Source organism: Sebastes umbrosus, chromosome 8, assembly GCF_015220745.1.
Source record: "Sebastes umbrosus isolate fSebUmb1 chromosome 8, fSebUmb1.pri, whole genome shotgun sequence".
Classification (NCBI taxonomy): Eukaryota; Metazoa; Chordata; class Actinopteri; order Perciformes; family Sebastidae; genus Sebastes; species Sebastes umbrosus.
The window spans coordinates 17,290,007-17,310,474 of record NC_051276.1 but is presented as its reverse complement, the minus strand read 5'-3'; the positions used below and the strand labels follow the sequence as shown (position 1 = coordinate 17,310,474).

The 20,468-nt window shown below is 42.4% G+C and overlaps 1 protein-coding gene across 1 annotated transcript in view; it reads right to left on the bottom strand.

Moving 5' to 3' along the window:
* Nucleotides 1–126: 126 nt before the first annotated feature.
* pip5k1bb (phosphatidylinositol-4-phosphate 5-kinase, type I, beta b) overlaps nucleotides 127–20,468 on the bottom strand; it is a 33,799-nt gene continuing 13,457 nt past the window's right edge. Inside the window, exons 5-15 of the mRNA XM_037776953.1 lie at nucleotides 17,673–17,790; nucleotides 15,032–15,184; nucleotides 14,315–14,614; nucleotides 7,976–8,178; nucleotides 7,548–7,631; nucleotides 6,653–6,701; nucleotides 6,436–6,520; nucleotides 5,265–5,423; nucleotides 3,744–3,870; nucleotides 1,615–1,738; nucleotides 127–1,441 (exon numbers count right to left, since the gene is read on the bottom strand). Of these exons, the coding sequence (XP_037632881.1) occupies nucleotides 1,439–1,441; nucleotides 1,615–1,738; nucleotides 3,744–3,870; nucleotides 5,265–5,423; nucleotides 6,436–6,520; nucleotides 6,653–6,701; nucleotides 7,548–7,631; nucleotides 7,976–8,178; nucleotides 14,315–14,614; nucleotides 15,032–15,184; nucleotides 17,673–17,790 (1,405 nt within the window). The 3' untranslated portion in view covers nucleotides 127–1,438. The remainder of the gene's footprint in view (nucleotides 1,442–1,614; nucleotides 1,739–3,743; nucleotides 3,871–5,264; nucleotides 5,424–6,435; nucleotides 6,521–6,652; nucleotides 6,702–7,547; nucleotides 7,632–7,975; nucleotides 8,179–14,314; nucleotides 14,615–15,031; nucleotides 15,185–17,672; nucleotides 17,791–20,468) is intronic.

The following is a 20,468-nucleotide window of genomic DNA, read 5'->3' as shown; positions in this document are numbered from 1 at the left end:
GTGTATGTTGATTTAGTGGGAACTCCCAAATGATGTGTACATACAAACACAGCTGTAATATGCAAATAGATGAAGCTATGCATGCTGGGATCACAGAAGTTAAAGTAGCTAAACAGTAGACATTTAAATTTTTAGCAGTTTATTTATTTATAGGAGTCTCTCTAAATATAAATATGCATTGTCTTTACATTCAGCGATTAAAGTATTTCTTTCAGCAAATGGTAAAATATTGAGATTTACATAATAAATTATGGTCTTGTGGAATTCAACATTTATAGTTGGATATGGTTCTTGATGAAGAGGTATCGGACAGCTTTCTAAGCGGAGGATGTATGTCTCATAACTTCTTGAGGAGGACACACTTATTCAGTATCAAAGGGATATCCTGAGTAAAAGCATCTTCAGTCATGAGGCAAAACCTCACAAAACTACTGGCTCCACATCAGAAATGATCTACAATGTTCCGTCACTGTCTCTGTACATGTAGCATCAATGACTTACAGAGGTGTGCATTTGTGGAGTAAAAAGAGAAAAGAAAAAGTGCATATTCACATATCCAAATGTGTGCTTATGTCAGGTAGCCCACCCACCTAAGCTACATCTTCAGAGAAAAATATTTCTTACAGTAATCATAACCAGTGTCAAAAGTGCCTTTTGATCAAGAGCGAGTGCATCATCCCGCCGCGCTGTGCTTCATCTAAGATCCAGTAACTGTCTTCCGTCACTTCACTTTACAGCAGCCCTTAACCACAGCTTCAGGTTCCTGTCAGGGCGACAGTAAGGATGCGGTGGCAGCTTTAACCACGTCACAGTCTGTTACGCCTGTGGAGCTTCAGAATCCATCACGTCTGTTCATATGAGTATTTTCTCATCTGTTTTGTCTGTGAGCTGGCTTCTGTCCTTTGTGTGACACATCCTTGTTCATCAGGGACAAAGATGCCTTCATAAAGTCACTGTAAACATTTCTCTTCTGATCAGCAAACTTTGAAAGGCTCTTTCGTTTCTTTCTGGTCAGCAGAAAGAAACGTTAAAAGAAATGTATCTACCCTCTCCTCATATGTATATATATATATATATATATATAAAGTAAATATTTAGATCTTTGTGTAGGCCATGAAAACAGTAGACATATATAAAACTTAATGGCACTGCGTTGACGCATGCTCTAAAAAGCGACACTCAGTTCAGCCTGATGTTCATCACGTTACATGATATGTCACATGGTTCCTGCAGATGTCCATCGCTGTGACTCTGTTGGTGTCTTCTTTTAGTCCATCAACCGGTGGAGAATCTCAGTCTTTTTATGTGTTGGCAATGCAAATGGCAACATGGATGTAGCAGCACTGGAAGTGGAGTCAAAGGCCAGTCTGGCCGGTCCAATGGAGCGCGGCGATTGTCTGATTGGCAGGAGGAAATGAAGGTTGGAAAGCTGCTCTTTTCACTGCCGGGGAGGAGAGAGAAACGGGCGATTATCAACGTGGTTTAGGCCTAAATGTGAACAAGCTAAACATGCACAAGCACCACTGAGCCAATATCTGAACACCTCATGAGGACAAAACAAGATTGACCCCAATGTGACAGTGACCTGAAATATCAAATGGAGAAACAACTCACCAAGTAGACATCGAGAACAGATCCGTCATCGCGGTCCATGTCCACATCCATGGTGCTCTGCTCTGAGGTGAGGCAGATAGCGCTGTCCTCCAGGGTGAACGTGGAGCTGGATGCAATGTCATCTCTGAAACAGAAAAATATATTTTCCTGTTAACCTACGTAGAAGAGCTTATTGTCTATGTCAAAAGACAGTTAGAGTAAAGCAGCTGTTTAAACAGTGCTTGGAAACTGATGAAAAACATACTCTCCAGAAACAAATCACACACTATTGCAGAGACGCTGACATCAAAGAGACAAAGGGATGAACCGACTGCGAACAGGATGGGAAACCTGTCTGGTGGCGAGCCAGCGGAGGTCTCAGCTGAGAGGCTCATAGTCTCAGAAATGCCTCACAGGAAATGAACAAAATCTCCTCAAGATTGGTCAGATTTGACCACAATGACGAAGTCAAAATGAGACCCTTGCTGGGAGAGTATGTACCACAAACAGATGCAAACTTAAGAATTGAATTATTCTAGAAAATTGCACAACTACATTTTGGGCTCAGTTTTTTGGGGAATTAAAGAAAAAAATTACGTCAACATTTCTGTCTCAAGATCTTTACCATGATATTAACAGAATCTATAACATGGAAAATGTGTTATGCAGCAGAAAATGTGTGAGCAGGGAGTGTAATGTATGCATTAAAAGATGTTACGATTGTAGGAGAGTGAAGCCTGCAGAGCATCACCTTCTGCAAGTGCATAAAGGAATCCTCCAAGACACAAAATCACAAACACTAGGCTTTTTATCCTCATGCAGCCAATACAAATACATGTTTACCTCTCACAATTAAACTAAATAAAAGGCATAAATCTTGCAACATACAAATACTTCAATGAAATAGAGGTGCACTATGAGACTGCATCAATACAGGAATCACATGTATACCTTCAAATGTAGAATGACTTTTACGTTTCAACCACCAGGGGGAAGACTTGAAAGCGGTTTTCCTTGTATGTACATCAGGTGACTCCCTGATAAATTCAGGAATGTGTTTTTTACCCTTTTATGACATGTGATTGACCACTTTTTGTATTCAAAGTCAAAGGGACTCAAAGGAGTACAGTTGTAGAGATAGATGGACGGATAAAGAGTCAGCTTTGTTTTAAAACAATCCTCCCCTGACACATCCCAACACAAGGTGTTAACCACTGTAAGAGGCAGACCAGCTGTCAGACAGGGATTATTGTTGGTGGATGTGCAGTCGCCACTACACCCGCTTGTCCCCTTTTGTCACAGTCTTTCTGCGGCATAATGGCACGGAGTAACGCCGCGTCAAAGCCGCCGTTTAAATATTTATGAAAACAGTTGACAGAACAATGTCAGCGCAGCAGCAGGTGACTGATGAAGGGACGGGACCGGGCAAGTCACACAATGAAGCCTATAGAGAGCAAGCTGAACCTGACACTGCTGGACAGAAGGAGAGGTGAAAGATGGGAAAACACGTAGAGGCTAGAGGACCGAGTGTTCAGAACAAAATGAAACTGTCCTTTACTAACAGCCAGACGATATAGTGTGATAACAGTAGTGTAGGTGTAATATAACCTATTCATGGAGTACGTTGAGTATTATTTCATAATCACATTTTTATCAGCTTTTGCAGTGTAATATGAGGTAATAAACTTATAAAGGTCTTCAACTATGAGTCAACACTGCACCATTAAAACACTATTAATGATAAGAGATGGTTAATGAAATAAAGTTATTTCTTCTTCCCTGTCTTGTAAATGAACAGTTCCCATCATCACACCACTTGTCCTTTGACTGTGTCCGTTTATTGTGTAGGATGTGTGTGGTCTGAGTCACCTGCTCCATGACGCACGTTACCAATAAGACCATGTGATGTAAGAGGACAGACAATAACGTGGGAGTATGTGAAAGTGTGTGTGTGTGTGTGTGTGTTGGGCGTGGTAAATCCACACGCCTTCCTTCTCGTTCCCCTCAGAGGCCGTATTGTTTGCAGCTCGCGTGATGGTTTTAAGGTGATAAACTACACGTTCCACCCCTAAATCAACACCGAGTGTTGAATGATATCATGAAAGCAACCACATATAGAGTTAAGAAGGAAAACAAGTAGACACCCGTACCTCTCCCCTGTTTGGTTGTCCACGTTGACAAAAATGGAGGAGGTGGAGATGGTTCCCATGGAGGAGCCCTCGTAGAAGGACGGGTTGGCAGGGACCAGATCGGGGCGCAGGTACGAGCCGAACACAGCTGAGGACAAAAGATTCACATGCGTGTGATGTCAGTAAAGGAAATCAACTTTCCTACATTTCATATCTTTGGTAACAACATCTTTCAAACTCCATGCCTCCAGTTTGTAACGCTTTTTTTTTTTTAATTTGTAGTCTCCAAGCCGATATGAGACTTCTCTGACTTTTCAAAGCTCCTCCAGATCCACATAGACGTTATACAACTTTTTTCACACGCTGAGTATTACAGTACTGCCCATGATGAGTAAACTGAACTTTTTTTTGTAAAATCTGTGGAGTTCTCCTTTAATCAAGAAAACACACATCGACCAACAACACTGACATCTACGGACATAATTTCCTGGAAGACCAAAAACGCCCCATTAGTCAATCAATACAGCTTTGTACAGCTGTGGATCGTTCACCAGATGAAAGGAGACAGATTTATTCTTGTAATTGTGGAAAGTTTAAACCAGCCTAATGACTGAGACGAGGCAGGGCATGAGAATTTGATTTAAGCTAATTGATTAAATGGTTCCAATATAACATATTTCCTAGAATAAACCTCACGCTTCGGAGTAAAACCGATTTTCTCTGTCCTCTTTGAGACTGATTTAGCAACCGTAAAGAGAGTCAGGAAGTGTAACAATCCAAATTGCTTTATAGTGTATTGCGTCACAGCTGGAGACGCTGGTGGGAGAGCGCCTGGTTGTAAAGACACATGACCCTGTGACTTCTCTTTCCGCTCCACACCCTTGTTTCTTCCTGTGTGGCGTTGGTCAAAACTCCTTCATCATATCAAACACAAAGGTCAGACGAAAGCTGCTGAACGTGTGCAGACACTTTCTTTCAAACAGCTGATTCATAGACCTTCTTGTGCTGAGGTCAGATTATGATCATGAGAGAGAAAGTGATAGGGGAGGTGAGGATAACACGGCTAAAACAACACAACCGTTTGTTTTGTTATTACACATGCCCTACGGACACACACATGCACAAATTGTGTATCGGATGGGCTGCTAATAACAAGGTGGCTTCTGTTTTCTTTCCATCAAGGCCAAACACTGTGTCAACAGTGACAGCTACCCCCCCGGGACAGTGCTGAGAGGACAACATTTTTATGGCCGAATGCAAGTGGCTGTTTATGGGCCTCAAGTGTTTCTAAAAAAGCTCTAATAAGCTATAAAAACTAGAGAATGACTGAGGTTGAAATGGCAGATTAGGAGGCCGTTTGGAGAGAGACGTGTTGTGGATAATGGTAAAGTGCATTTATAATATAATAGGTTTCAAACAATCTCCTTAATAATTCAGGCACTTCTATGAGAATCCCTCAATATTGTCAAGTATCCAAGATATGAACTATAATTTGTCACGGTCAGAGTGAGGTTTTCCTAAAGGAGCTGTTGTTTTGTGCACCTTGTCCGTCCAGACTGGCCAGGCTGCAGGCTCCTCCCAGCCTGTCCCTCCTGTCCTCCTCGTTCCTCTCATCCGCCTGCGATGAAAGGATCTCCTGTGAGGACGACTTCAGAGCCGGGATGGACGTACGAGTCCTCTTTGAAGGGGAGAATCGAAGTGCTGCAGAGCAAAGAAAAGGAGCAAGTGAGGGAAAAGAAAAGAAAAAGAGAGCGTTAAAGATTCAGGGAAGCAGAGGCAGAAAAAGAGTAAGAGAGGAAGATAATTGGAAAGAGACGATTATCCTGATTGAAGCAATGTTCACACACAATGAAACTCCAATGCTCTGCCTCCAAAATTAGCAGTGAAGTCGTTAAACTGTTAAAATGCACAATGACGATTACACAAGTGTCCCCTAAACCTTCCTTAGGCCTACCCTGCCTCCCAAGCAGGGCATGAAATTAAATCCCTTCCTGTCATCTCCCTCTGACGGGATTTGGCGATGGTTAATAGCACAACTAAATCCCCAAATCTTTGCCTCAGCCATGTTCATTCCCACAGGGGGGTTCCCGCATGGTTGCATAACATTGTTACTATATTTGATGTTAATGTGAAAACGACTTCCTGGCTTTACCGACAGCCACACCCACCACACTGAGAATAGACTGCGGATGAAACGGTTCAAAAGTGTCATACATCGATCAGCACTGCATTCCTGGTTTCTGCTGTGAATCAACGTCATCTTTACTTCCTGGACTACAGGACCTAGCCAAACAACAGACTCAATCTGTTTTATATGACCTAGCCACATGATTGCTTACACATAAACAACATGAATTTCAAAGAATTCATCCAAAAATGTAATCAAAGTTCACATTTCTGAATGGACCATGTGCCTCAAATGTTTCTATAACAGCTAACTATCGAAGACAATAACAGGCAAGACAGGAAAATGCTCTGGCTGAATCGGGAAGACAATACAAGGAAACGATATGCCAGTTAACTTGAGTGAATTACCACTAATCTAATTATATTACATTGACACACAAATAATGCCCAGCAATAGACAATATAATAAAAAACGCCCACGGATTGACTCTTCTTATCAGGCCAGGATTTCCTTCTTCACATTGCTGCCCCTATTCTTCGTTTGTTTGTGCTTTCCCTCCCATGTGTGATCAACTTGCGGACTTACGCTGAGTCTTCCTGAAGACCCGTGTGCTCATGAACTTGAGGAAGCGGCTGGCATAAAATCCGGGCCGGTGCACCGAGACGGAGTCCTGAGGACAGGCAGAGAAAATGCAGAGCTTTTATCAAACAGCCACTAGTGGACGTACGACAGTATGTGACCAAATAAAAAGGCTCATTCATGAAAGCAGCAGTGTCCGATTTTGAGCAGGCTATCAACTCACGCCATCGTACACCAGGGCTTTCCACGAGTGTTCCAACTTTTTAATGAACCTGGGGAGAAACAAAACAAGAAGAGGTCTTGTCACACATATATATCCGCTTACTCAAGAACTTCCCCTTTATGCTTGATCAAACCGGAGACTCTTCCCCCCCCCTTGGCACAACACAAACTACGGTCATTTTTCAGCATTTAAGCAGAAAACACATCAAAGTTTAGTTATGTAACGTTGTCTTTGAAGGAAGCAGGCTACCAAGAAGTAAGGCAGGATGAGTGGAGACAAATTGGGCCTATTCATCCCTTATTCCTCCCTGACCTGACCCAATCTCACCTCGCCCACTCTGTGCGCATTTAATGCCTCCGCCAACCAGGCTGACACAGATTTATGTGATGCTTTCAAATTGCCACAAGTTTAAAAAGCCGATGAGCCAAAAGGCTTTCTCCTCTGTCACCTGACGCCTTTGCTCTCAGGGAAAAAAAAAAAAAATCAATGTGTAAATAAAGAAGACTTATAGACCGCTGTGTCCATTTAAATCATGTTGGATGGAGAAAAAGTCCTTTTAGGAGTGAGGTAAAGTGGCTTTCCATCTACGCAGGGTGATAATTCAACATTAAGAGGTGTTGTCGTAGGGCAAGCATCAATCGAAGCGGTTACTCCGAGAGTCATCCCAGTCCTTAACTATTCATGCACATTCCCTCTTAATAGTCATCTAAATTGGCCATTTATGAGACATTTTACTTCTCAGAAACTGAGACAAACATTTCTGCAGATCATATAGTCACATTTAAATGGGTTTCATAGCCCCAAAAGTAAACAGATCCGATCAGTAATAATAAAAAAGAAACAGTATTATGAATAAAATGAAGGCAGGTTTATGTAATCTCATAAAGATCAGTACCTGTATGACTGTAGGATATCTATGATACCCAGGAAGATGAGCAGCTTTTCTTCTTTGTGTGTTTTGGCAGGGATGCCACCCATCCTGAAACAGAGTAAAAAAACACACCAGCAGTCAGAGAACAGCTACTGTTCTTCTTCTGCACTGCTCAAATGTTTGTCAAAGCGGCACTTGCAGTATTTACATTCGCGTGTATTGCTGTAAATACGTGGCTGTGTTTGTATTTGTGTAGCTATGGTTATATGAGAGCCTGACTGTGTGTACACAGTGTCCTCTCCTGTGAGAGATATGAGCATGGACTGTTGTACAACTGCGTCTGTGAGGAAAAGGAAGGTGGCGATTAAGAGACAAACAGAGGCAGAGTGTATATATGTCCAAATAAGTGTGCGTAATATGTGCGTTTTTTCCCCCCAGCTGAGCCGACTCACGTGTCGTCTGTGGTGAGGGCTTCAGCAGCCTTGCCGTCTCCCTGGATGGACTCCATGGCAGTTGAGTAAAGCACTCTCTGACCCACGGGTCTCCTCCCGTCTCCCCCAGCCTGGCCCGGCTCACCCCCCTCCCTCTGGCTCTGGTCCATGACGTGCACACCCAGCAGCAGGCTGTAGTCCATGATCTTAAAACTCTCCAGCACCTATAGCAAGCAACAAGACATGGAGCTGTTACAAGTAGAGTCCTTTAATAATGAATGGCCAAGCCAGGATTTGTAGTAACAGGATATTTCACATCTTCTATGATCTGTTTGAACCCTGCAGAGATTACTCTCCCGCTGAAAGCTTCACCTTCAGCTCAAACACGGTAAATATTGCAACATTATGAAATGTTTGAAAAACACTTTTTTTTTTTATCCAAAAACACTTTCATCACTCAACACGCTTCAGCGCCTCAAGGGCCGTGAGCAAGCAAAAGGAAACCTCCTGTTTAAACCAGTTTAGAGCTAAATAAACAAGGTGTTTCTCCACAGTGAGCCAAGTGTTACACATTGACCTTCAGGAGCCTTTCGCCCAGTTTCCCAGAGACGCTGCGACTTCATGTCTCCTAGTGCTCAAGTAAAGCAGACAAGAGTAGAGAGCTTGATCTGGGAATGGGGTCAGAGTCACTGCCAGGTAGCTAGGCTTATTTTATGACCTACTGTAGACTGGAAAAAAACTTACTGTACTGGTTTATAATTCTTCGATAATTAGGTGTATAAAAGGGAAGGGCAGAGAAAGAGAGAAAGCATGAATTACCAGAAAGCAAATGCAAATATACTTTCAGCCTCCAGTCAAAGAACAAGAATCAGAAATCACAACTCTTGATAAATCCTCTGTCAGAAATATAAAGCGTTAATCTTTTGTTAATGAAAAGCCACAAAGAGGAAGTTAAGAGGTTGAATAAAGCCAGGCTTGAGAAGAAACTGCCAAAAACGCAACATTACACTAAGCCTGATGAAAAGTGAATTATTGTCTTGGGCTTACACATAAATATCACAACCTAAACCTAATAGTATTGGAAGCAATATAAAAAAAAAAAGTAAAATCAAAGAGAGCCGTGACCCAGAATCCAGAGGAAACTGGCCTATTTTTGTGAAGAATATGAGCCCAATAATGTTTTGAAGTTGACCTACAGTACAACTCCCTCTTATATCTCCCTAGATATTTTCAAAGCTGCATGGTTTAAAGAAGATGTTATTAGTGTTAGTTGTAAATCCAGTTTGCAGCTGTAATAGAAACGGCTGATGTATAAAGTCGAAGTCACGCACGTTCATACTCAAACACACAAACACAACATAGACTTAATGACTGACTCAAACAAACACTGGGGCTTTTGTCTGAGCTTTGCCTTTTCCATATCAACGATTTGCATCCCTTCGCTCGAACTCCCCCAGCCTATTCAAACTGCAGCCATTTTGAATAGAGCCACGCACACCCGGCTGCCTACAGAAGGCCATTACTGTGCGTCCTGGCCCCGGCTCTCCCAGGCAAACAATCAAACCATCACAGCAGAAAGAAAACAGCTGCGTTTCTGTAGTTGTGTGTGCAAAAGATTTTCTTTGGATTCTGAAAAAAAAAAATGTTTATATGTACAGGCACAGAAATAAAGAAAAGTCAATAATCATTTAGTGTAATACTACTGATTCCTAGAGGCATAGCAGCCACGTGTTTGGGTCCCTGCCCTCTGCTCTCATTTCAAATACGGCTCAGTTTTCTCACAGAGAATGAGAAAGGCTAATCCTCTCACTCCTGTAGGGAGTGAGCTTTGTCACAGCATCCCCTGATCTTCAACAAATCTCTGATGTTTCTCAGTATATTCCACCCCGAAGCACTCCTCCACCCGTCTATCTCTGTGCCAGTAGGGCTGTAGAGCTCCCCACAGTGCTCACTGGCATGCCCCACTTCACAGTGACACTACTACACACTTCTTAAATCTGAATCTGTCTGCTGAGAAGACAGAACACAGAGCCTCTTATACTCCTTTTCTGGCTGGATCACTCAGCCGACATACAGTATACAGTTACAATCACAGGAATGTTCCTGCTAAAGTATGCATCCATAATTAATGAGTACATCCTGCTACCCACGACACTACATTAGGGACACGTGGCTTTTTAATTGTGTCACTTGTTTGGACTAATGGCACACACACTTAATGAAAGGCTTTACCTTAAATGAAGCAGTTCCACAAAATCTTTTTCTTCTTCTGTTCCTGATAAAACCAAAAATAAAACCTCTCGTCTTGTAACAACTGTAATAATGTAATTTCAAACCAATTTAAAAAAGCACTTATTTCGTGCTCTGCTCATTCTCTTTGACACTGTGAACATAAACTGAAGATAAAATAGTATCATTGCAGGACTATTGTATTAGATTGCATTAGATTGTACATAAGTACCTAATAAACTGGAAACCCAATGATAACACCTCTTTCTCCATATTGTGATCTCAGAAAACATGAATGAAAGTATGCACTGTTTCACATTTACTAATGATAACTGAACTGAAATGATTTTATATTACAAATTTGTATGAAGATCTTTGTAAAGCTGAAATGCTTATTCAAATAATGGATTAATCAATCAACAGAAAATTAATCAGCAACAATTTTGATCATCAAATCATTTAAGTCATTTTCTGAGCAAAAATGGCAAAAAAACAATTCCCTGGTTTCGACTTTTCAAAATATTTTCTGGTTTTCTTACTCTTCTCTGATAGTAAACTGAATATTTTTTACTTTTAACTATTGTTGGGACAAAACAAGACATCTGAACACATCACCCCAGGCTCTGGGAACTCATGTAGGCAGTTTTTCACTATTTGCTGACATTTTATAGATCAAGAAATTAGTTGATTTATAGAGAAAATAATCAGCAGATTAATCAATAATGAAAATAATTATTAGTTGCAGACCTTTGTGTAATTATCAGGTTTTTTGCCATGTGTTGTGAATGTGGTTAAGGAAGCTGTACTGACTTTGTGGCTGCAAGGTCAGGTCCTTGGTTTTCTGATGCTGAGAGTGAGAGAAGCCATTGTTGTCACAGGATCCCATGGCTGGGAGGAGGGGGGGCCATACAGTAAATGGTTGTTTATGATTGGCTATACACTGGATGCTATGCAACCCATTATTGTCCAAGAATGCATGCCTTCATAGTCTGGATCATTATTTATCCACTTGTTTGTGTGCAATTAAAGGACTCCTATTTCAAAAATTGTCAAACAAGATTAACACAGTATGCAGATGTCATTTGGCCTGGGTTGTCCTCAACATGACGAGGTCTCAACAGTCTAACGTGTTGCCAACAACACTGTCTCAACAGCTTGACATCATCATCAGCATCACTATCACCCTTATGTCTGTCTCGTCAAATCACGCACGCACAGCCAGCACCAGAACGGGACAAACACACACTCATTCTACAATAAACCCTCTCTGTCACTCTCTGTCTGTACAGTAGAGTCCAACATGAATTATTAATGCCTTGTGTTGTTTTGGCATTTGGGGAGTATCAGGGGAGCTGCAGAGTAATGGAGAGCGTGGACTGAAAAGGAAGAAAGCGTACCCTGTGTTTCCCACGTAGCAGAAATATCTGATTACCTCAAACACATTTCTCATCCTCCTCTTTGTCTCATCGCTTTCTGCTTCAACTCTGACCTCCCACATAAACAGAAATCCCAATACTCCAAGCACTGGACAAATAGCTCAAATCTATTTTTCAGAGGCCTCACCACATGTACAATCCCCTTCCACTTCCTCATTCCCCCCCGCCCCCCACGCCCCTCACCCCCTGTTGCTCAGCTTCTGCCGCCCCCTCCTCTGTGTTTTGGTCCGCAGCCTCTCCTGGGGTGACGGGGTTAGCTGCTTACTCATGGAAATGGACAGCGGATTCTGCTTAGAGGGCACTTTGCTTCCCGCTCAGGAGGCGAGCGCAGGAAGCCATGACAATAACAAACTGTACAGCACAGCTGCTGCTCAACTCTCTCACTTACATACATGCAGACACACACACACACACCACACCATGTTATACATGCACTATGTGGCACACAGAGGCCTGTACATGCACACATAGTGGGTTAGCAGTGCATGGTTGGACAAGGTTGTCAATGTGAGTGAGCTGCGAGGTTAAGGAAGTACTGACTTAGCAAGAGGGGAGGATGTCATTCAGGCTGCAATCTGCTTGAAAACATTAAAAAGAAAATAGAGGACATAGACAAAGTCAGCATGTTGGTTAATGATGATGGAAAGGGCCATAACCCGAGGAGATCACTTAAAATGCCTCTGTGTTTCTGGTAATCTTTCTCTAACCCAACATCACGAGACCAAAGTTTGTGCAAAAGCTTATGATCGAGAAACTGTTTGACTTAAAGGGAGGGAAAGCAACTGTTGTTCACACCTGTTCACACAACCTTCCTGGAAGGATACTCCATTCTTGCAAAAGAGAAAACCAAGAGAAGAGGAGACGAGAGGAGAGGAGAGGAGAGGAGAGGAGAGGAGAGTGCTCTGTTGCTTAACGGGCTAAACTAAATATACCCAAGGCATCACACTGTCCATTACCGCTAACTCCGTTCCGTATGCTCCATCAATCACTGTTTGGTGATAAAGGTTCTTCTATTCCCACACACTAAAAATTAAAAACATTCAAGCTGAGGCCGGTGTAATGGAAGATATTAAGTTGTTAGCTGAATGGTGCCATGCAGGGTTGCCAGGTCTATCAGGTTGGCCGGGCCCAGCAGGAAGTCTCTGCTGGGCCTCAACTGATCCACACTTACAGTAAGATCTTGGTCAGATTCCAGGTTGAACATCAGAGCGTGTGTGTGTGTGTGTGTGTGTGTATGCAGTTACTGTATGTCAAGCAGAACAAATGGGATTATAGCACAGGGGCCTTTAGGCTATAAACTCCATCATTAACCAGCCACTATGAGGGTAAAACACATTGTGTCCGGAAGTCACATTGTCATCACCCATAAAGATACCCCAAGAGGCCCTCCACCTTGTCCACATAAGGATCATCATGGTAAGAATGCCACTGCACAAATATATATTTAGTTTGCTGAGAAACCAACCCAAAAGAATTATTCCACAGTTTGGCAATCCAATGTTTTACTGTTAACCAATCCATCTGTGGTTTTCTTTTAAAATGTCTAGCACATAACTCTGTGGTCTAGGAGCCACAGTATCTCAGCTGTTGTTATTTTAGAGGCAGAGGACAAGCAAATCAGCATTTCAGCTCTTGTGTTCTGGTTCTTCTGCTTTTTAAAGCCAGGAAGCTTGTTCCTTGCCCACAACTGTGGTCCGCAAACACGTCAGCAAAATCAGAAAATGTGTCGTACATGGTCCTTCAGTCTCTACTGCAAGGCTGTTTTCACAAAACAATTTCTCTGACACTGATGCCGTGAAGATAGACAAAAAGGATATGCAATTCCGAAGTCTGGGCTGTTTTCAGATATTTAACTTTGAATGCTGTTGTCTATTTCCATGCTTCTAAAAGCACCGCAGCACACACACCATGTCTCCTATTAAACTCCAGCTATCCTCCTGCAGCAGACAGACTCCTGGCCGATGCGTTAAAATAGAGGAGAATGCGAGCCTTTAGATTGGAGGGCTATCTTTGGATGGAGCTCCGAGTCTCTCACGCTACCAGGATCATGTCTTAATCACATTCAGTGTTTGGAGAGCTGTCATGTACTGAAACATCGCAGCGCAGAGACAGGAGAACAGAGCCCAGGGCAAACTGAGAGCTTAGACTGAACACACAGTGGAAACACACTGCAGTTCTACTGACAAAACACATGGAAAATTCACATTTCCGAAACATTTTGGTCCATCTAAGATGCACCCACGCTGTCCTGCACTAGTACACAATGTAATTGATTTATAGAGCTGCATGTGTTTATGCTTCCATAATTGGTTACAAGAATGAGAGGTCAATGACATCCCTTCAACAGCTATCTCCCTTCACTCCAGTAAATTCCCAGGTTAAAAGCAATCTGCTCTAAGCTCTGATGGCACAAGACATAATGTCCATGGGGGGCTGCACACAGGTCAAAATGATTTAGCGAGGAATGAGAAGCATGAGAATTCAACAGAAATGGCTTTTTGAGGGGAAAGTGTTCTGATAATAAAACAGAAATTTCCTGATCCCAGACTTCCTTGTTTGCTGCACAGCTTCCTTTTATGGAATAATAGTGACTTTCCTGTTGCGGTATAACTTTGCAATTTCAAAGCCAGTCCAATGAACAGAGAGAGACAAATGAGCACACATCCACAAAACTGCTTGCTTCTATACCACCTACCCGACAGTCTCTCTGCAGGGTCTTCATTAGGTTGTTGTATGTCTCTGGGTCAAAGTAAAGTCCTTCTTCATGCATGTCCTGGAAGTCCAGGTCTTTGTAGGTCGGACTGCTCTTCTCTCTCTCTTTCCTGGACGCTCGTCTCTTGTAGGTGGACCCCTTCAGGTCGTATTTGTAGTTCATTTTGACGGAGCGCGGCAGCACGTTGTTCATCACCACCAGTCGGATGTTGATGCCTCCAGACTGGATGCAATACAGTCCGTAGAACTTGGGCAGCAGCGTGCGTGGATTCTGGTTCAGGTTCTGTGATGTGAGGTGAAAGACAGCTTGAGTCACAATTCAGTTTTTATTACAATCATGTTTTACTTGATGGCTTATTTCTCTTTTACAGTCAAAGAAATTGTGACATGAAAGCCAATATGGTTGCAGGAGGTTTCAAAATGTATTTAGGTTACAGAAATGAATAAGTGAGCTTCCTGTCCATGCATCTAACATGCTCCATCCCCTTGACTGAGACGCTTTTCAGTCTGGTGGTGCCCTACAGCTGGAGCTAATGAGAATGTTCACTGCATCTCATTTATGCCACTTAAAGCATCTGATGGGTGATCTGTTCAAATTCAACACTAAGAGGTTTTTAGACACCCATTCGACACTCAGACGTGGAGTTTTGCCACCTCACCAGGTGCTGGAGACCTCCTGAAGCAAATGTAAGTGTCTCACCATATAGTATCCAGGTAGTAATCTCTGGAGAAACTTGGCCTCTTTGTGCTGGACGGTTTTAATGATGAACTCGTCATCGCTGGTTAGGTAGAAGAGAGAGCCGCTGGCCCCCGGGTTGGTCAGCTCAATCAGAGGCTCATTTACGAGGGAGTACTGTGGAAGGAGAAACATACACAAACCAGTTTAACATTTCACATGAAACAGAGGGAAACAGCTCCCCTTGGAACATATCCAGACATAAACAGCTGTAAACACATAAACTATTATAGCTACAGAACAAAATGATTAAATAAATACTCCAGACATCTTTTGTTTATTTAGTGCTGGAAGGAAAAAGTGTAGCACATTTTCACTGGCCTTGGGGTAGTTACAGTAAGTCTTGTGATACAACAGCACCAGGTTGCAATTCAAATACTTGTTTTTGTTTTAGTGGCTTCTTCTTAAACAAAGTAAGAATACACCCGGACATTACATTGATATGTGATTGCGGAACATCATTCCAAAACCATCAATATGCAGCTTTAATAGCGAGAAGGCTTTCCACACATTTTGGAACCTCACTACCGTCACAGGAGCATCAATGAGGTAAGACACTGATATTGGTGATAAGGCCTGGCCTGTTAAAATTAACCCCCAAGGTGTGAGATGGGGTTTAGGTCAAGGCTTTGTGCAGTCAAGTTGTTCCACATCAAACTTAGAAAACAATTTCTTTATGGATCTGGCTCTGTGCATAGGGGCACTGTGATGTTGAAACAGGAATGGGCTTTCCCCAATCTCTTGCAATAAAATTGGAAGTACACCTTTGTCTAAAATATCATTATCTGCTGCATTATATCCTTTAGCTGAAACTAAGGGGCTGTGCCTAATTACACAAAAGTAAATGCACAAAATGCACATTACCAGCATGTCAATGAAAGCAGGTCTCTGTCTAAAATATTTCCATCGTTCAATGAGTTGCAATGAGAACTGCAGAAATACCAAAGCCCAAATCTGCCTGCCAAACTCTAATAAAATCTCCAGACGTTTGACTCTTGCTGCTGACAGCATGGACAGAAACACAAGCTCCTCAGCCGAGGGTCATAAGGAGCAATTACTGCTTGTGCTGCATCTCAATAAAACACCAGAACAGATTGAGAGCCTTCGTCCCAACGTGGCAATCAACGTGTGAGGGAGGGAGAGCCTGCAAGAGCAGCCCACTGAAGAGCAGTGTTAGATGTTAATCAGTGCGTTATGAGAGCAACATGTTCAGAGGAGCAACACTGGAGGCATCCGCTCTCCCTCTCCAGAGACGCTTCCACTGATGACCGTCTGCAGTCACGTTGAGTTACAAGCACAAACACATCCGCGGTTTGTTGCATTTGCATTCAGGATACTGTGTGTGTATGTGTGTGTGTGTGTTCTCTCTTTTAATTAGCTCTGCTGTGTGGCCTCTGTCTGAATGAATTCATCCTCACCTCAAGGACATCAATCATGAGTACATCCTCTAAGCTGCAGCGCCTTATGCCATCCTCCCTCTACTGCCTTGAATTACATTTAATCTCGGTCTCTCTTCCAGAGCCTTTTGTCTTTCACTTATGCAGAAACGAATTTGGCATTCAAAAACAAGAATGCAGCTGGTGGCTGAAAGGCTCGGAGGCAGACAGAAATTAGGAAAACGGCAACATAACATGATAAAGCCCAAACAAGATTACACAAAATCTAATTTTGTTCTGAGCCAGAAGCGTAGTTAGTTAGACATCCAAGTCTTCTTGAGTCTGGGAATATTTTCACAGACAGAAACACAAATAGGCAAACAAGCACCAAAATGCTTCGGTTGAAAAAGTCCATTACACTCTTTCTTTCTCTCTCAGTCTGTGTTTGTGTCTTTGATTGTGCTGGGAAATCATACAATCATCAGCTGATTTCATTCAGCAGTGGGAGCTGGTGAAAGCTGTCGTAATGAGGGCGCGCTCCGTTAGCTCAGTCATTACCTCCAATATCTCCACCGCCCCAGTGTTTCGCCTCGACATCCTCCTCCCATCCTGTCTTTCCCCTGCACAGATGGTGTGTGGCGTTACCCGCCTACTACTCAATAAAATACACGTTGAATTCCGTCACAATTAAGTACGCACTGAGGTGGAAGATTAGCGTTCGCTCAATGGGAAGTAATTCAGGAGAAAGACAACCGCCAGGCCGTTGTCTCTTGCTTATGGGAGCAACGGACGTTTTTCTATTTGTATTATGGACAAGCACACATAGAAACAATGGAACAAAGTCAGATTCAACTGTTCACGAGGACAAATATCGAGCAGAAATACAGTTTGTGGTTCAGCATAAAGTATGAGAGGTTTTTAACAATGTTAAATAGATATAACTGCTTAAAGCAATAGGGAAAAGCTGCAAAGCTTTTGACTAACACATTTTTGTTTGTGTAAGATGTGTGAATATCTAGGTAAAACTCTTAAAATATAGGCTTGAGTGTAAATTTAATCTGATGTTTCATACAGTAGTGTCTTATTTTAGATATAGGTACTGTATACGATGTGTATGCTTGATTTGATTTGACCCTTAACACTTCCTCCCCATACCTGCGGGATATTCACTTCACGAGTTATCATGGATAACGTGGAACAAATAATAACCTGCTAGGTTTTAGTCTTACCAGGTAGTCGTCAGGTTTGATGCCGAACAGATCCCTGAAGTAGCGGAAGGCCAGTGGGGCGTAGGTCTTGAAGCGAAAGTCAGGATAGTGATGTGCTGGGGTCAAGTTGCTTCCCTCACTGGGATGTGCGATGAATAACCAATCACGCCAGGACACAAAAACATATAATGGTACATTAGATATATTGTTCCAACACCATCTCAAATGATGGGGGGGGGTAAAGAAAACCTTTAGCATTATATAAGTGAAACGTGTCGGTGTCATTAACACGTTCTCTCTTCTCCAACCAAGGATCCCATGCAGGCAGCACCAAAGGGAAAGTCAACCCTAACACCTAATCTTTTTGTGCCTGGGCTATTGACTCCCGGCCAGTAAGTGTATCAGTGGGCCCTTGTAATGTGCTCCACCCATGCATGAACAGGCTTCAGGCTTGGGAACCCAGATTCACCAGTATTGTGGTGACAAACTGGCCTGTATAGTGTTCTTCGCCTGGAGACCGAAGGAGTCTCTGATTACTGAAACTACACAATAACACACAACACATGAGCCTTGTCTCTGAGGCGGATACAGGGGAAAGGTGAACATAAAAAAAAACAAAAACACACAAAATAACCTACATTTTGTGAAACCTGACATTCTCAGATGGGATTTGACAAAGAACGATCTTGTTTTGAAACAGGGGAACACCACGACAAAGGAGTAAGCACGTCTGATAAGGTTATCATGAATCAGTCGTCGAGTCTTTCATCACATAGACTCATTGAACTCAATCACACTGACCCCAAATCTACAAGAAGTAGGTTAATAAAGGGTTTTGTTTTCCAGGGCACCTCTAAATCTGGTTAATGTTCTGAGGACTTGGATGGGTTTCTGGGTAAAGAGGCAACCGTGTTGTTGTTTTGTGCTGCTGGTGCTGTATTCGGTAATGGGATACCGGCAACAGTGACGCCCTGCTGTGTAACAAGATACCTGTGATTACTCTACAATGAAATCTGACTGCTCTGTTTAGCGTGTGTGAGGGCAACAACAATGATCTATCATTAATGACTGACAGTCCGTGATGGTAACATATACGCCTCTCATGGAAACCATTTAACAACACACATCACCTGGAAATGTTTCATTCAGTGCAATCAGAGAGCCATCTGTGTGTGTGTGCGTCTGCCTCGTGAAAGATCAAAAAACTGTGTGTGTGTGGGAGTCAAAGGGATCTGCCACATCTCCAGCCATCCAAAACTAGACTGACAGGACAAACAACAGTGGAAACACCTCCAGAGAGGAGCAACAACAAGAGGAGGAAGAGGGAGGGAAGCAATAAAAGCTCCATACTCAGCCGCTCTCTCAGGATACTCAGTGAAAAGAAAGAGAGGGGTTTGTGTTTGTGTGCTATCACAGAACAGAACAGAGACACTTAGAGAAAGTAAAGAGAATAAAGAGGCAAACGGTTATGTAAGATGCCAGATGTAAGACGTCAATTTCTCTCTCCACTGATTATGTTTTGTTTGTTGTGTCTTGTGTAATTTTCTTTTTTTCCTAATAACCTTGATCCTTGTTTTTATTATTTCAGATGGCTTTCTCAGTGAAAAGCTGGCCCTGAAGATAACTACAACTTTCATTTTATTTCACCATTATGTGAAAAGGCTTGACATTGGGAGCAGAATCAGACATAGGATGATATAACAAGCTTACTTTAAACTACTGATATGTTGTACTTCACTATCTCAGCAAAGCAACAGCAGGTTTTTAAACACTCATCATCGCTAACACCGAAACCCAGAGCATTGTTTGGGTTTGGTTGCTGAGCAGTAAAAGGGCTATGTGCGTGCCGAGACCTGGTTTGCATAAACCATAATGAGTTTGCATATCCTGCTGCAGCAGCTAAAAGGTAAACCACAAAGTGGTTGATAGTAATTCTCCTCCTGAAGCTTTTAGAGTTAAAAATCTTGGATGATCCATGTATTTGGCCGCAGATAGAAAAACGATTAGTGAACACATTTTGCTTAATTCTCACCTATTTTTCTAACTGACTAGTGCTGGTAGATGACTGATTAATTGTAAAAATAGATGCAGTATGTGTCTGAGCATCAACTGTGCATCGATGTATGTGTGAATACACGAGTCACACTTTCAAAGAATTCCTAGGTCTGTTTTGGATTATGTCAAATGTCTCTCTGAGCTGATGATGTGATTGTGACGACAGCCTGAGATGACCGCACGCTGACATATGTTTTGCACTGTGGCAGTAAGAGGCACACAGTAAGCTGATTTCACAGTTCTTGGCAGGATAATCCACTAGAATAGTTTTATCCCTGCATCACGACTTAGACTGGCAAAAATTCACTTTGTTGATAAATGATGATGGTGGCAGTTTGTGGTAGCAGAATAATTTCTTTGGACTCGATGTCCAGTAACTGCAGTTTCCACTGAGCATGATTAATAACAGTTTTAAATGTCTTTAAGACCCAGACATATAATATTTGAGCGGGCAGACAGGCATAAAGCTTAGTCTTTAGTCGCTTTCCATTCATTCACTTTGCAGAGTCAGGAAACTGTCGCAGCCAAGGAACAGCCTGTTACCACCTCCACATAATCTGTTTTTATGAAGCAGTCCTCTGATTCACTGGCTCTTGTACACCAATAACCTTGAGCTTATGCAAAAGTCTGGCTGTTATTTTAATGACAATGAGCAAACCAATTATCTCACACGTTGAACGATTGCTTCAGAAAAAGAGGATGTCTAGAAGCTGTGTGCGCAAGTATGAACGTATGTCTGTGTGGGTCGACGCTACGTAGCAC